Genomic DNA, 15,907 nt, shown 5'->3' on the forward strand with positions numbered 1-15,907 from the left:
CTACATTTTAATTAAAACGTATTTTTAAATGATAACTGTCACCTGTTGTCATTTTTTAAATTGTTTGAGTCATTCAGAATTTACAGTTGGATATTTTGGTACTGAAAATGTCAGAATTGGAAATAATGATGGTCAAATTTTGACACATTGTGTTATTTTCAGTCATTTTTTTGAAACCCTTTGTTGGACAGTCGTTAATGTTAAGAGGAATTATAAAATATGCAGTAAGTTAGTTAATTGGTTTCCATATGGAGTGCAAAATTTTGACAAAATTTTCCATTGTTGATTGACTTTTAAGGAATCATTGTCAAATTTAAATGATGACTCGAACACATCAAAATTGTCGTCTTATTCATTGTTTTTTTCTACGACAATAACTTCGTGCCACGAATAGATTTTGTGGTTAGAATATAGTCATTTAAACAATGACAGTTGTAGTATTATTTATATCTCTCAATGAACAGACGTTGAAGATATTAGTTTTTACGTGTTCAATAAGAAAAGCTACATTTTAATTAAAACGTATTTTTAAATGACAACTGTCACCTGCTGTCATTTTTTTAAATTGTTTGTTTCATTGCGAATTTACAGTTGAGTTTTCTAATAAATTTCGTGTAATAATATTAAAGTAAAAACAGTTTACACCGGTTTGACATATCCATTAATTGTCACTTGACAGCAAAAATTTTTAATAGCATATTGGAATAGATTTTGTGGTTAGAATATAGTCATTTAAAAAATGACAGTTGTCATATCATTTACATCTTTCAGTGAACAGATGTTGAAGATATTAGTTTTTACGTGTTCAACATAGGATAGTTACGTTTTAATTAAAACGTATTTTTAAATGACAACTGTGACCTATTGTCATTTTGTTTAAATTTTTTTGCAAATTTACAGTTGTGTTTTCTATAGAAATTCCGTGTGATAAGATTAAAATAGCAACAGTTTACACTGGTTTTTCATATCCAGTAATTGTCACTAACTTCACAACAAAAATTTTTAATGGCATCGTGTCATTTATTGTTTAAAATAGAGTGGCAACACGTCTTCGTTTAATTATAGTTGGACATTTTGATACTGAAACATTTCAGAAGTGAAACCAGTGAGTGTCAAATTTTGACTGATTTTGTCATTTTTTAATCACATTTGCCGTACAGATAATAGTCATTTTTTTGTTGTACGTTGTTTGACAGTCGTTAATATAAAATGGAGTTATAAAATATGCAGTCCCAGTTAATTAATTGGTTCCCCCACGGAATGCCAAATTTTGACAGAATTTTCCACTGTTGATTGACTTCTAAGAAATCATTGTCAGATTTAAATGATGACTTGAACACATCAAAATTGTCCTTTTATTCATTGTTTTCTTCTACGACAATAACCTCATGGCAGAAATAGATTTTGTGGTTAGAATAGTCATTTAAGAAATGACGGTTGTCATTTACATCTATCAGTGAACAGATGTTGAAGATATTATTTGATGCGTCCTCAACATCGAAGAGCTACATTTTAATTAAAACGTATTTTTAAATGACAACTGTTACCTGTTGTCATTTTTAAATTGTTTATTTCATTCAGAATTTACAGTTGGATATTTTGGTACTAAAAATGTCAAAATTGGAAATAATGATGGTCAAATTTTGACAGATTTTGTCATTTTTGAATAACATTTGCCTAACAGATAGAAGTCATTTTTTTCTTATCCGTTGTTTGACAGTCGTTAATGTTAAGAGGAATTATAAAATATGCGGTACCAAGTTAATTAATTGGTTCCCACACGGAATGCCAAATTTTGACAAAATTTTCCGCTGTTGATTGACTTCTAAGAAATCATTGTCAGATTTAAATGATGACTACAACACATCAAAATTGTCCTTTTATTCATTGTTTTCTTCTACGACAATAACTTCATGACAGAAATAGATGTTGTGGTGAGAATATAGTCATTTAAAAAATGACGGTTGTCATTTACATCTCTCAGTGAACAGATGTTGAAGATATTATTTGTTACGTCCTCAACATAGAAGAGCTACATGTTAATTAAAACGTATTTTTAAATGACAACTGTCACCTGTTGTAATTTTTAAATTGCTTGTTTCATTCAGAATTTTCAGTTGGGATATTTTGGTCCCGAAAATGCCAGAATTGGAAATAGTGATGGTCAAATTTTGACAGATTTTGTCATTTTTGAATAACATTTGCCTAACAGATCGAAGTCATTTTTTTGTTGTTCGTTGCTTGACGGTCGTTAATGTTAAGAGGAATTATAAAATATGCGGTACCAAGTTAATTAATTGGTTCCCACACGGAGTGCCAAATTTTGACAAAATTTTCCACTGTTGATTGACTTTTAAGAAATCGATGATTTGAACACATCAAAATTGTCTTATTCATTGTTTTCTTATACGACAATAACTTCGTGACACGAATAGATTTTATGGTTAGAATATAGTAATTTAAAAAATGACAGTTGTCGTATCATTTACATATCTCAATGAACAGATGTAAGATATTAGTTTTTACGTCTTCAACAAGAAAAGCTACATTTTAACTAAAACGTATTTTTAAATGACAACTGTCACTTGCTGTCATTCTTTTAAATTGTTTGTTTCATTGCGAAGTTACGGATGAGTTTTCTCAAGAAATTTCGTGTAGTAATATTAAAGTAGAAACAGTTTACACCGGTTTGACATATCCAGTAATTGTCACTTGACAGCAAAAATTTTTAATAGCATTTGTCATTTATTGTTTGAAATCTGAGTTTAAAATGAGGTATAAAGTTGACACTCATTATTTCAAAACTGGAAATAATGAGTGTCAAATTTTTACAGGTTTTGTCATTTTTAAATGACATTTGCCCAACACGTAGAAGTCATTTTTTGTTATACGTTGTTTGACAGTCGTTAATTTGAAGTGGAATTATAAAATATGCACTCCCAAGCTAATTAATTGGTTACCATATTTGTTTTGTCAATTTTGACACACTTTTCCATTCTTGTAAGAAATTATTGTCAAATTTAAGTGATGATTTGCGCATATTAAAATCGTCGTTTTGTTCATTGTTTTCTTTTACGACAATAATTTCATAGCACCAATAGATTATGTGAGAATGTCAAATTTTTACAAAAGTTTAATTTGTGGTCTAGATTTAAGAAATAATTGGCACTTTAAATGACGGCATACATCGAAATTACCATTTTATTCATTTTTGTTTTTATACAATAACTTGATGGCACCAGTCGGAATGGTGTCATTTAAAAAATGACAGCTGTTAATTACATCTAGCAGTGAGTAGATGTTGAAGGTATTAATTTTTGTGCTCAACATATAAGCGTCACAGTTTAGTTAAAACTCATTTTTAAATGACAACTCACGTGGTGTCATTTGTTTTATTTATTCGGTTCGTTGCAGTTACACAGAAGTTTTTTAAAGAAATTTCGTGTTATAAGAAATTGTCATTTGATAACCAAAATTTTTAATGAAATAAATGTCATTTATTGATTGAAATTCGAGTTTAATATGACAAGTATAGATGTGAACTGGCAACATGTCTAGGTTTAATAATATAGTTTGTTTTTTAATACTGAAAAGTTTGAAAACTGGAGTAATGACTGTCAAATTTTGACTGATAGTTGTCATTTTTGAATGACATGTCGAACATCTAGAAGTCGTTATTTTATGTCATACGTTGTTTGACCATAGCTCATTTAAAGCGAACTTGTAATATAATCAGTGCCTAATCAGTTAATTGGTGGAATGTCAAATTTTTACAAAATTTTTCAACGTTGGTTGACTTTTAAGAAATCACTGTCAAATTTAAATGACGACTTGCGCTCATCGAAATTACCATTTTATTCATTGTTTTTTTGTACGACAATAACTTCATGGTACCAATAGATTATGTTGTTGGAATGTAGTCATTTAAAAAATGAAAAACTTCACGGCTGTACAAATGAATGTAAAATTTTGACTGACAATTGACCTTTTTAAATGACACTTGTCTAACATTCAGAGGTGATCACTATGTCATACGTCATTTGACAGTAGTTAATTTAAATTGAACTTAAAAATTTAAAATTACAATTTTATCCACTACTTTTTTTGTACAACATTTCCCATTTAAATCCCTAAAGATAAACCCCAAGAGATCGAGAACAGCAAAATCGAAGACCTCAAAAAGCAACTCGAAGAAGCGCTGGGAGCGAAAGCCGAAGCCGAAGCTAAACTCGAATTGATAATGCGCAACCCGGAGAAGGCCGGCGGAAAATTAGATCCATCGATGGTAAGCCACGTCGCGAACGCCCTCAACACGCCACCCCCGCCTCCGATGCCGGGAGCGGGAGGAGGACCGCCGCCTCCACCAATGCCCGGTTCCGGCGGACCGCCGCCTCCTCCAATGCCTGGAATGGGCGGACCACCACCGCCACCAATGCCTGGAATGGGCGGACCACCACCGCCACCAATGCCAGGAATGGGAGGCCCGCCACCGCCACCGATGCCAGGAATGGGAGGACCACCGCCTCCTCCGGGACCGCCTCCCCCGCCAGGCATGGGACCGCCGCCGCCACCGTTCGGCGCCCCCAGAGGAGGAGTGGCGCTGCCGGGAATGACAGACGTGTTGCCGCACGGCCTCAAACCCAAAAAGAAGTGGGACATAACCGGACCGTTGAAGAAGGCGAATTGGAAAACGGTACTTATGACGTCATTAGAGTGTCAAGTCAATTTTTTGTCAACGTATTGTTTTAGATTACGCCTCACAAGATGTCCGAAAAGGCCTTCTGGGTTCAAGTCCAAGAAGAGCAACTCGCCTCCGCCGAGATCCTAGACGGGCTTGCGAAAAAATTCTCTTCGAAACCGGCGAAAAAGCTCGAAGACTTGTCAGAGAACGGCACCGCGCACACCGGCACGTTGAAAAAGGTCAAAGAGTTGAAGGTTCTGGACGGAAAAGCGGCGCAAAACATCAGTATATTGTTAGGGGGTTCCCTCAAGCACATGTCTTACGATACCATCACCAAGTGTCTACTGCAATGCGATGATCAAGTCCTGACGGAAAACGTGACCGAGCAATTAATCCAGTACTTGCCGCCGGCCGACCAACTGTCAAAGTTGCAACAATTCAAGGACAAGTACAAGGAGCTGACCGAAGCCGAGCAGTTCTGCGTGAAGATCTCCGAAGTGAAGCGATTGTTGCCGAGGTTGAAATCGCTCAGCTTCAAACACCACTACACTGAGATGGTCAACGACACCAAACCGGTGAGTAAAAGGTCCTGGGTGGCGTTGCTCGTTGCTAAGCAAAATTGTTCAGGATATCGTGGCGGCGACGGCGGCGTGTGAGGAGGTCAAGAAGAGTAAGAAGTTCGCGCGCATGCTGGAACTCATACTCTTGTTGGGTAATTACATGAATTCGGGGAGTCGGAATGCGCAAGCGTACGGGTTTGAGATGAGTTTTCTAACGAAGGTGAGTTGGCGGGAGATTTGAACTAAAACTTTTTTATAACAGAGTGGTTTTGCAGTTGACTGGTACCAAGGACGTAAATAATAAACAAACGCTGCTTCACTACATCGTCGAAACTGCTGAAACTAAGTTCCCCGATTTGTTGAACTTTTTCGATGAGATGCCCCACATTGATAGAGCCAGTCGGGTTTCGCTAGACACCATACAGAAAACTCTAAAACAGATGGATAGTAACATTAGGAACTTACAAACGGATATTAATAACAACAGGGTGCCTCAGGGCGAAGATGATAAATTTTTGGAAGTTATGGAGGTAGATGCGGTCACGAGTTCAAACCCTGACGATGGTAATTTTTTTTTTTTTTTTTGTTGTAGAAATTCGCACAAGATGCTCGAGAGCAGTGTGATGTCTTACAGAACATGTTTAAGAAAATGGACAGTTTGTATACCGATCTTTCCGAGTACTACGTATTTGACAAACAAAAATATACTCTGGAGGAGTTCTTCAGCGACCTGAAGACTTTCAAGGACAGTTTTATTGTAAGTAGTGGTGACTGTGGGTCATTTTGTGTTACGGTACGGATTGTAGGAAGCTAAAAAAGACAACGATAAAGAGAGAGAGCTGGAGGAAAAGAAAGAGAAGGCGAAACTAGCGAAAGAACAGGCGGATCGAGAGAGGAAAGAGCGAGAAGCGAGAAAGAAAGCGCTGATCGATATGAATCCGTCGGAAACACAGGAAGGCGTCATGGATAGTTTGTTGGAGGCGTTATCTACAGGAAGTGCCTTCAGTAGGGAGCAAAAGCGGAAACGAGGTTGTCGGCCTGCAGGTGGTAAGTGCATTGTGTGAATCTAGTAGATGTAATGAAAGTAATTTATGAACAGACTGCTTTGAGGAAACTATTTTGGGTATGTTTAAGTGGATTAAAGGCGATTTATACACTTGTCGCTGACGTTGCGTCGTTTATATCCTCCGTTGACGTTGCCGTTGAAGGTTAGGTTTTCAACCAATCAAATCGCGGTAGTGTGCAGTGATATCAACTTGAAGGAAAATCCTTCACATTTTAAATAGTTGCCATCATTTTTTACACTGTAGCTACGTACACGTTTAAAATGGTCAATTTTTGTAAGGAAATACATATGGATTTTGCAATTAGACTCCGCCCCTAAGTCTGCCAACGAATGAAAACTTCATTACTATTTAGATCAGGGCAGGTAGGGGTGGGGCTTAAATTTTGGCTTGTTTTTTTCATAACATACATAGTATTCTTTGAACAACACGATACTCAATAACATGTTTTTTATTTTTTGTGGAAAAATAAAAATTTTGCAGTTAAGCTCCGCCCACTTGGCTCACGACGAATAAAAATATCCTTGGTGTCTTCTTTTTGAAGATTTTTAAATAATTTTGAAATTTTGATTTTTTTTTAATACATATATGAAATGGTCTTAAGGACTCCTGGTGTTCTGTTTTTTGAAGAATTTAAACGAATCTTGTGGATGACTGATTTTTTGTTTTTGAAAGGAATTGAAAGGATCTTGGGAACTTTGCGGTCTTTTTTTAAAGATTTTAAAATAATCTTACTTGTGTTGATTTTTGTCTTGGAGACCCTAGTGTCTTTGTTTTTAAGATGTGTTTTGTTTTAGAACTATTATTGAAAAAAGAATTGAAACGACCTTACAGTCCTTAATACCTTCTATTTGAAGATTTTAAATGAAAATTTGGGGCTTGGTGTTTCATCTTTGAAATAATTTGGAAAAATCTTGGGGAGCTTCGGTGTTTAAAAAAAATTGAAAGATCTTTGGGAGCCTTTTTGTTTTGTTTTGAAACAATTTGGAAAAATCTTGGGATCCTTGGTCTCTTCTTTTTGAAGATTTTCAAAAAATTTTGAAATTTTGATTTTTTTTTTGAATACATGTATGGAATGGTCTTAGGGACTCCTGGTGTTGTTTTTGGAAGAATTTGGAAAAATCTTGAGGTCCTTGGTGTCTTCTTTTTGAAGATTTTCAAATAATTTTGAAATTTTGATTTTTTTTTAATACATACATGAAATGGTCTTGGGACTCCTGGTGTTCTGTTTTTGGAAGAATTTGGAAAAATCTTGAGATCCTTGGTGTCTTCTTTTTGAAGATTTTCACATAATCTTGAAATTTTGATTTTTTTTTATCACATATATGAAATGGTCTTAGGGATTCCTGGTGTTCTGATTTTGGAAGAATTTAAACGAATCTTGTGGATCTTTGATTTTTTGTTTTTGAGAGGAATTGAAAGGATCTTGGGAACTTTGCGGTCTTTTTTTAAAGATTTTAAAAGAATCTTACTGGTGTTGTTTTTTGTCTTGTAGACACTAGTGTCTTTGTTTTTAAGGTGTATTTTGTTTTAGAACTATGATTGAAAAAAGGATTGAAACGACCTTACAGTCATTAATACCTTCTATTTGAAAATTTTAAATGAAAATTTGGGGCTTGGTGTTTCATCTTTGCAATAATTTGGAAAAATCTTGCGGAGCTTCGGTGTTTAAAAAAAAATTGAGAGAACTTTGGGGGCCTTTTTGTTTTGTTTTGAAATAATTTGGAAAAATCTTGCGGAGCTTCGGTGTTTAAAAAAAAAATTTAAAGAACTTTGGGGGCCTTTTTATTTTGTTTTGAAACAATTTGGAAAAATATTGAGATCCTTGGTGTCTTCTTTTTGAAAATTTTCAAAGATTTTGAGTAGCTTAGCTGTCTCATTTTTGAAAAAAAATGGAAGGATTTTGGTTGTTTCGGGATTAATCTGAAAGAATCTTGAGGACTCTTTGAAAAAAAAAGGATTGAAACTCTTGGGGACTCCTGGTGTTGTGGTTTTAAAAGAATTTGGAAGAATCTTGAGGACTCTAATGTCTTTGTTTTTTAGCAATGTTTTGTAGAACTACTCTGAAAAAAATTGAAAGGAACTTGGTGACCTTAGTATTAATTTTTTTTTTTTGAGATTTTAAAAGAATATTGGGGTTCCTGTTATATTTTTGAAACAATTTGAAAAAATCTTGAGGAGCGTCGGTGTTTTTGAAAAAAAGTGGAACAACTTTAGAGGCCGTTTTGAAAGATTTGGAAAAATCTTGAGATCCTTGGTAATTAATTTCTCGTAGAAAAATAAGGATTTTACAATTAAGCTTCGCCTTTCGACTTACGACAAATAAAAAAAAAATCATCAGAATTGAAATAGGGTGGGTGGGCGGGGCTTATATTTTGCCTTTTTTCTTAATATACACAGCCATCTTTTCACAATAAGAAACTTAAAACATGGTTAGAATGGTACATTTTTGCAAGGAAATATGGATTTTGCAATTATGGGGCGGAGCCTAATTGCAAAATCGGGATTTCCTTATAAAAATTTTCCATTTTAAACATGTTTTAAGTTTAATGTTGTGAAAAGAAGCTTACATGTATTAAAACAAAAAGGCAAAATATAAGCCCCCCTCCCCCTATCTTTATTGTGATGATTTTTTTTATTCGCCGTGAACCAAGTTTTACTAGTGCTTTTCAAAAATAAAAAAAGACTGGGTCTTCACAGTCTTATGGACTCTTAAACGTCTTCGTCTTTTTGAAAAAAAGATTGAAGAATCTTTGGAGGCCTGCGTTCTGTTTTGAAACAATTTGGAAAAATCTTGAGATCCTTGATGTCTTCGTTTTGAAGATTTTCAAATCATTTTGGGTAGCTCTGGTATTTAGTTTTTGAAAAAAAAAAGAGAAGAATTTTCAGGGGGTATATGCGTTTTTTTTTCTTCTTTTTTTTTGAATATATGAAATGGTCTTAGGGACTCCTGGTGTTGCTTTTGGAAAAATTTAAACGAATCTTGTGGATCTCTGATCTTTTGTTTTTGAAAGGAGTTGAAAAGATCTTGGAACCTTTGCGGTCTTCTTTTTCAAGATTTTAAAAGAATCCTATTTGTTTGATTTTTGACTTGAAGTCCCTAGTGTATTTGTTTTTAAGATGTGTTTTGTTTTAGAACTATTATTTAAAAAAAATTGAAAGAACCCTACAGTCCTTAGTACCTTCTATTTGAAGATTTTAAATGAAAATTTGGGACCTTGGTGTTTTGTCTTTGAAATAATTTGGAAAAATCTTGAATCCTTGGTGTCTTCTTTTTGAAGTTTTTCAAAGAATTTTGGGTAGCTTTGTTGTCTCATTTTTTAAACAAACGGAGGGATTTTGGTTATGTTTCGGGATTAATCTGGAAGAATCTTGAGGAATTTTTGTCTTTTTGAAAAAAAGATTGAAAATCCTTGGTGTTGTGTTTTTAAAAGAATTTGGAAGAATCCTCATGCCCCTTGCTGTTTTCATTTGAAAAAAAAAGAATCGTGGGGGCTTTAATGTCTAATGTGTTTTGTTGTAGAACTATTCTGAAAAAAATTAAAAGAACCTGGGTGCCCTTCGTATCTTTTTTTTTTGAAAATTTTAAAAGCATATTTGGAGACTCTTATTATATTTTTTAAACAATTTGAAAAAATCTTGAGGAGCTTCGGTGTTTTTGAAAAAAATTGGAACAACTTTGGAGGATTTGGAAAAATCTTGAGATCCTTGATGTTTTTTTCTTTTGAAGATTTTCAAATTTTCTGTAGCTCTGATGTATAGTTTTTGAAAAAAAAGGAAGACTTTTGGGTCTATGCGTTTCTCTTCTCATTCTGTTTTTGGAAGAATTTAAACAAATCTTGTGGACCTCTTCTCTTTTGTTTTTTGTTTTATTGTTATTGTTAAGGCTTACAATATATATGTATGGTTTTCATTATCGTAATTGTAGAGAATCTGTGAATCAGCGAACTCTTATACTATTTTTTTCTTTGGTGAGATCAAGGCTGGAGTACGAGGCAGTTATTTGGTACCCCATCGAAGTACGTAATCCATCGCAAGGAGATAGAGGCTTTACGAAGAAAATTTTGCCAAAATAAGTCTTATCTTAGCAAGTACTAGCCCCGCCCACCCGCTCCCTATTTTCTCAGAATATATGTCATTTGCCTAAATAAGTCTTACCTTACCAAGTAGTAGCCCCGCCCATCCGCCCCCTATTTCTCAGAGGATGTCATTTGCCAAATTTCTTTACAAGAAGTTAAAAACCTGTTTTTGAGCATCGTGTCGTTAAAGAATACTATGTATATTAATTTTGAAATAAAATATTAACAAAAAAGGCAAAACATAAACTCCGCCCACTTGGCTTACGATGAATAAATAAATCATCAGAATTGAGATAGGGTGGGTGGGCGGGGCTTATATTTTGTGTTTTTTTTTTCTTAATATACATAGCCATCTTTCCACAATAAGAAACTTAAAACATGGTTAAAATGGTACATTTTTGCAAGGAAACGCGGATTTTGCAATTATAGGGCGAAGCTTAATTGCAAATCGATGTTTCCCTATATAAATTTTTCATTTTAAACATGTTTTAAGTTTCATGTTGTTAAAAAAAGCCTACACATATTAAAACAAAAAGGCAAAATGTCAGCCCGCCCACCCGCCCCATCTCAATTGTGATGATTTTTTTTATTAACGTGAACCAATAGGGCGGAGCTTAACTGCAAAATACTCATTTCTTTACAGGAAATTAAAAACATGTTTCTGCGTATCGTGTTGTTCAAAGAATATTTTGTATATTAAGAAACAAATGGAAAATATTAACCCCGCCCACCCACCTCATCTCAATTGTGATGATTTTTTTTTTTATTCTTAGAAACTTAAAACTCGTTTAAGATGGTAAATTTTTGTAAGAAAATATGGATTTTGCAATTAGGCTGCGCCCCTATATCTGCCAACGGATGAAAACTTCATTACTATTTAGATCAGGACAGGTAGGGGTGGGCTTTAATTTTTTTCTTAATATGCATAGTATTCTTTGAATAACATGATACTCAAAAACATGTGGTACATGGTAATTTTTTTGTAGAGAAATACTAAGAATTTTGCAATTAAATTCCGCTCCTTTGGCTCTCGACGATTAAAAAAAAATCATCATAATTGAGATAGGGCGGGTGGGCGGGGCTTATATTTTGCCTAGTCTTTGGCGTTATTTTTTTCTTAATATACAATGTATTCTTTGAAGAACACGATACTCGAAATAAGGATTTTGTAGTTAAGCTCCGCCTCCTTGGTTCACGACGAATAAAAAAAAATCATCACATTGCATACATTTTGCCTGTTTTTCTTAATATGTATAGACTTATTTCGACAACAAGACACTTAAAACATGTGTAAAACGGTAAATTTTTGTAGTAATCAACTTCAATCCTACCCTTTTCTTTTACAACCCCTTTAAATGCGGCAAAAGTTGAACATTGAAGTTCAGCGGGAACAGCAACTGCAACGTCAACAGCAAGTTTATAAATCCTACTTTATTTTTTTGGTGGTTAACGTCAGAAGTGGGATAAGTGGGATAGGTGTATATAGATAGATATACTTATGATTTTTCTTATTTTAGCGGAGCGACGAGCGCAGTTGGTTAGGTCTCGGTCAAGGTCAGGGCTAATAACGGGGAGAGAGCTAATGAGGTACGAGTGATAGTTTTGTTGTTGGTGAACACCCCTAACAAATTAACTTTGTTTTAGTGAAATTGCAGCGTGAACAGGACGCTCTGCAAGGAATAACAACGAACTTGGTTATTTTAAGCTCAATTAACGTTAATTTTATTGTGTTATTTATTAATCAGTTTATCAAACGTCTTCCTTTGTACATACATGTTTGTATATTTGAATCTCTTTCTTATTTCCTTTTTTTGATGCAGAGTATGAGGCGTGGAATTTTCCGTGGAGAAAGTATAGATAGCTTGATGTATCATAAGATTTTTTATAAAAAGAGTGTGAATAAGTAAAAAATTATATTTTAATACTTTAATAAATTATTTTCAACGATTGTTAAAATCCGTGGTTGACTTACCCTGTAAATAATCTCACAAAGTGCACAAAAAAATATATTGTTTCCAAAACCTACGTCAACGTAATGAAAATAAAAAAATATTACAAAAAGGAATGGCGAATTTCATCTACAGTTGGCACTTGGCACTCCTGCACTTAAGTACCATCAACACAACTCTTTACACTTGAAACTTGTAATACTCGAACAACTACATTAAGTATATAGATATCATTTTCTTAATATCGTGGTAGTACACGCTTATGTAGTAATGAGTTAAATGCATGGATATTGAGACAACGAACACTACACTACCACAAAAGACTGTATACCATATATAGGACGAACAAAATTGGTCATAAAATATCTCACTATCAACACTTATCGAAAATTGGTCTTAGTCTAAATGTGCAACAGTAGTCGACATTAATGCCCGGCTGCAGCAGAAATGCCCACCGTTTAAAAAAATAGAGAATATGAAATACTGTCAATATACTATTGTCATCAGAGCACCCCCACCAATCGAGAGAGCCACGCCCGCGCAGGCCACGCCTTTTTGATTGTCGTAATGGTGGGGGCAACTGCCAACAATCCTACTCACTAACCTAAAGGCCCTGACTCTAAACTTATCACAATATCAATGAGGAAATTGGAGATGAACAGACTCCTAAGTTAGTTGTGCCGTGTGCAGTAAGGGGACTACGCTACAGTGTCGTCGCTCTTGCCGTTGGCAACCACCACGTCGGGCTTCTCCGTCATCAGCTCCTCCCGCTCTAGCTTGTCTTCCTTGTCGTTGGAGACGCCGTCGGTGTAGTTCCACGGCTGGATCTGCGAACACGCGCGTTACGATTTGTTGATTTTTTTTATGCGACGACCCACCTCTGACGTGCCCCAGATCTGGAACGTGACGTACGTGGAGACCGAGACGAAAGCCGTGACGTAGAACACCATGCGCCAGGCCGACATGAGGTGTTCCTGTTCGTTGAGCATCTGGAATGCGGCGAGCGGGCTGAGGAAACTTGCGGACATGTGGATGGTCTGGGCGAAGGCCAAGACCGGCCCTGCGAAATTGGGAGCGATGTCAACGACGTTGGCCATGGCGCCGGCGTAGGAGGCTGTGATTAAGGTGACGGCCAGGAACCAGACGACGAGGACGAGGTCGATGTCGCAGCCGAGGTAACTGATGAGTAGGACGAGCAGGCCCGGCACGACTTGCGCTGCGGGAGAGGTGAATGAGTTATTATTCAGTAGAAGAGTTTATCTTAGTATCTATATACACATACAGGGTCGCTAAAAAGTATGGAAGCAGTTGAATATCGCGAGGACAGTTTGGACAGATGCATTGTAATACTAATAATAAAAGTATTGACGGTCCAGACTTTTTTATTGCTCTATTTCCGCTTATTAAATACTTAAAATAGTACATTTTATTTTGATTTTAGATGTCGTAATTCACATTATAACTTGTCTAGATCTGGGGGAGGCTCAGCATCCTTTAGCCTCCCCCTAACTATGGCCTTGTTATGAAATATCGAAAAAATATGCAAGTACCAAATTACCCCATTTCTGTACGTCCTTAGGTTATCCTCGATACGAAAAAAACTTGAAAGTGTTTACGTTTATACATCGGAAGAATGTCACGTAGAGATTAGTTTGATTTGAATGAGTTCGTCCCCTCAAAATCAAGGATCAAAACTTCTAAGTAGTAAGCTACAATCGACAAAATGTTCTTCATTATTAAAATTTTTTATTAAATAAAGACGTTTGTATTTTCACATTTTCGGGAAAATGGGGTGACTCGTTCTTAATTTGATCAATAAAAAACATGAATGAAATGATGAATCACAAGTAAAAACTCAGCATATTTTACACATTTTGGGTAGAAGTTATTCGGCAAAATTTTGAGATGTCATACATTTTTTGGGGTGAATAAACAGATTTATTTTGGTTAACCATGCTTAGAATGACTTTAAAACGTCTCCAAGATTTCAAAGCATTCAGTTTTGCAATTCTTGATTTATTCAATAAAATAAATTGACTGATTCACTAATTTTTTTGAGTCACCCTGTAAAAGCAAATTGCAATTGCACATTTTAGACAGGATTTATTCGACAAAATTTTGAGTTGACGTCATCAATTTTTTGGAGGGGATAAGCAAATATATGTTTATTAAAAATTTATTATGCTCATCATAACTTTAAAACATCTGCAAGATTTCAAAGCGTCCGGTTTTACAGATTCAAAATTAAATTGGAAAATGTTGTTTTATAGTTGTCTTTTTTTTTTTTTTTAAATCTGGTTTATCCAAGCCCAAACACAAAATACTCGTTTTCAGAACCCCTGGTGTGTGCGTAAGATTTTTATTTTTGTGCTAGGAAGCGAAGACCGTGAAAAGGGTTTATTCTGTTGAACAAGACACTTGAATATCTGGCCAAATACCGTTATTTGATAATTCAAGAAACATCGTTAGAGGCTCACATTAGTGATGTAATCAACAGATTTTTCGAACTGGCGGTGTCGCCAAAGAGAAATCCCCTGAAAGACTTTCACTATCTGAGCAAATTGTTGATGATTTGAGACGACTTGTGCAGAATCCGCAAAGATCTTTGACAAGATTTCCTCAACAGTCAAGAGTTCCTGTTGCAACATGAAATTGAACAATGGGTCCAAAGTATTGACGAAAGGATGTTACAGAACATTTTCAATATTTACTGTGATGTTTAACCGCAATAAATTTGTTTAATGAAATAGTTTTATTTTTTTTAAATAAGATATGATGCATTTAGGCAACCAGTTATACAGTGAAGGCATTTAGTAAAGTCTGAAATTGAGAGGCGGCACGTTTCCATGACCTACTTCGACCGTATAATTATTTATAGAAATCCTGTATAATATTAATAATATTTAAGTACGTATTTAATAATTATTATTAAGTCGTACAATAAAAAGTCAAAGACCAAATTTGTACGGTTCTTTAAAGACTAAACTTATTTACAGTTATTTTTAACTATATACGAAGTGTCCCGTTTTAAACACTTTTTTTTAATGAAACACACCTCATTAGCTTCTTTCTAGGATTCATAATTAGTTTATTTCTAAAATTTCAATGCCACGTTATTGCATCTTTTTTTTGGCAATGAAAGGGTTCACAAAAAATCGCAGTAGAGTTATTTTTAAAGTATGTCTTATACAATATTTTGTGGAAGCTTAACTTACGCTTGGGAATTAAAAAACACTCTGTATTATATTAAAGATAATTTTAGACTACAGTCCCCAAAGAACCGTACAATTTTGACCTTTACTTTTTATTTCTAATAATTCTATAAATCAATGTATAGTCTTGCCAATTCTCTGAAAGCGCACTGGTAAATATACGTTGGTTCAATGATGAGCTGAAGTATAAAAGACTCAATTTTAATTTTCTTCATAATCAATTTAAAATAAGTAGAAATGTATGTATCTGATTGGCAACTTAAATAAACAGTTCTAAAGTTATTTTAGACTTCCCTCGTACCCAAAGTAAACATTCAAACAAATTAAATGTCGTGTGTTGCGCTCGTTATGCGCGTAACTCA

General features: G+C 34.8%; 2 protein-coding genes across 5 annotated transcripts in view; one reads left to right on the forward strand and one right to left on the reverse strand.

Moving 5' to 3' along the window:
* The window catches only part of LOC135142674 (protein diaphanous), a 37,312-nt gene extending 24,972 nt beyond the window's left edge, over positions 1-12,340 (forward strand). For all 3 annotated transcript variants that reach the window (XM_064074422.1, XM_064074421.1, XM_064074423.1), the window contains 8 exons: positions 4,137-4,693; positions 4,750-5,256; positions 5,309-5,461; positions 5,517-5,771; positions 5,834-5,998; positions 6,048-6,288; positions 11,902-11,971; positions 12,029-12,340. In XM_064074422.1, coding sequence (XP_063930492.1) covers positions 4,137-4,693; positions 4,750-5,256; positions 5,309-5,461; positions 5,517-5,771; positions 5,834-5,998; positions 6,048-6,288; positions 11,902-11,971; positions 12,029-12,044 — 1,964 coding nt within the window. In that variant the 3' untranslated portion in view covers positions 12,045-12,340. The remainder of the gene's footprint in view (positions 1-4,136; positions 4,694-4,749; positions 5,257-5,308; positions 5,462-5,516; positions 5,772-5,833; positions 5,999-6,047; positions 6,289-11,901; positions 11,972-12,028) is intronic.
* A 37-nt stretch (positions 12,341-12,377) lies between these two features.
* Positions 12,378-15,907, reverse strand: part of LOC135142676 (putative inorganic phosphate cotransporter) — a 33,754-nt gene continuing 30,224 nt past the window's right edge. For both annotated transcript variants that reach the window (XM_064074425.1, XM_064074426.1), the window contains 2 exons: positions 13,212-13,549; positions 12,378-13,160 (listed from right to left, as the gene is read on the reverse strand). In XM_064074425.1, coding sequence (XP_063930495.1) covers positions 13,032-13,160; positions 13,212-13,549 — 467 coding nt within the window. In that variant the 3' untranslated portion in view covers positions 12,378-13,031. The remainder of the gene's footprint in view (positions 13,161-13,211; positions 13,550-15,907) is intronic.

Source organism: Zophobas morio, unplaced genomic scaffold (genome assembly GCF_036711695.1).
Source record: "Zophobas morio isolate AGI-343-1 ecotype UQ-CSIRO unplaced genomic scaffold, CSIRO_AGI_Zmor_V1 ptg000049l, whole genome shotgun sequence".
NCBI classification, from domain to species: Eukaryota; Metazoa; Arthropoda; class Insecta; order Coleoptera; family Tenebrionidae; genus Zophobas; species Zophobas morio.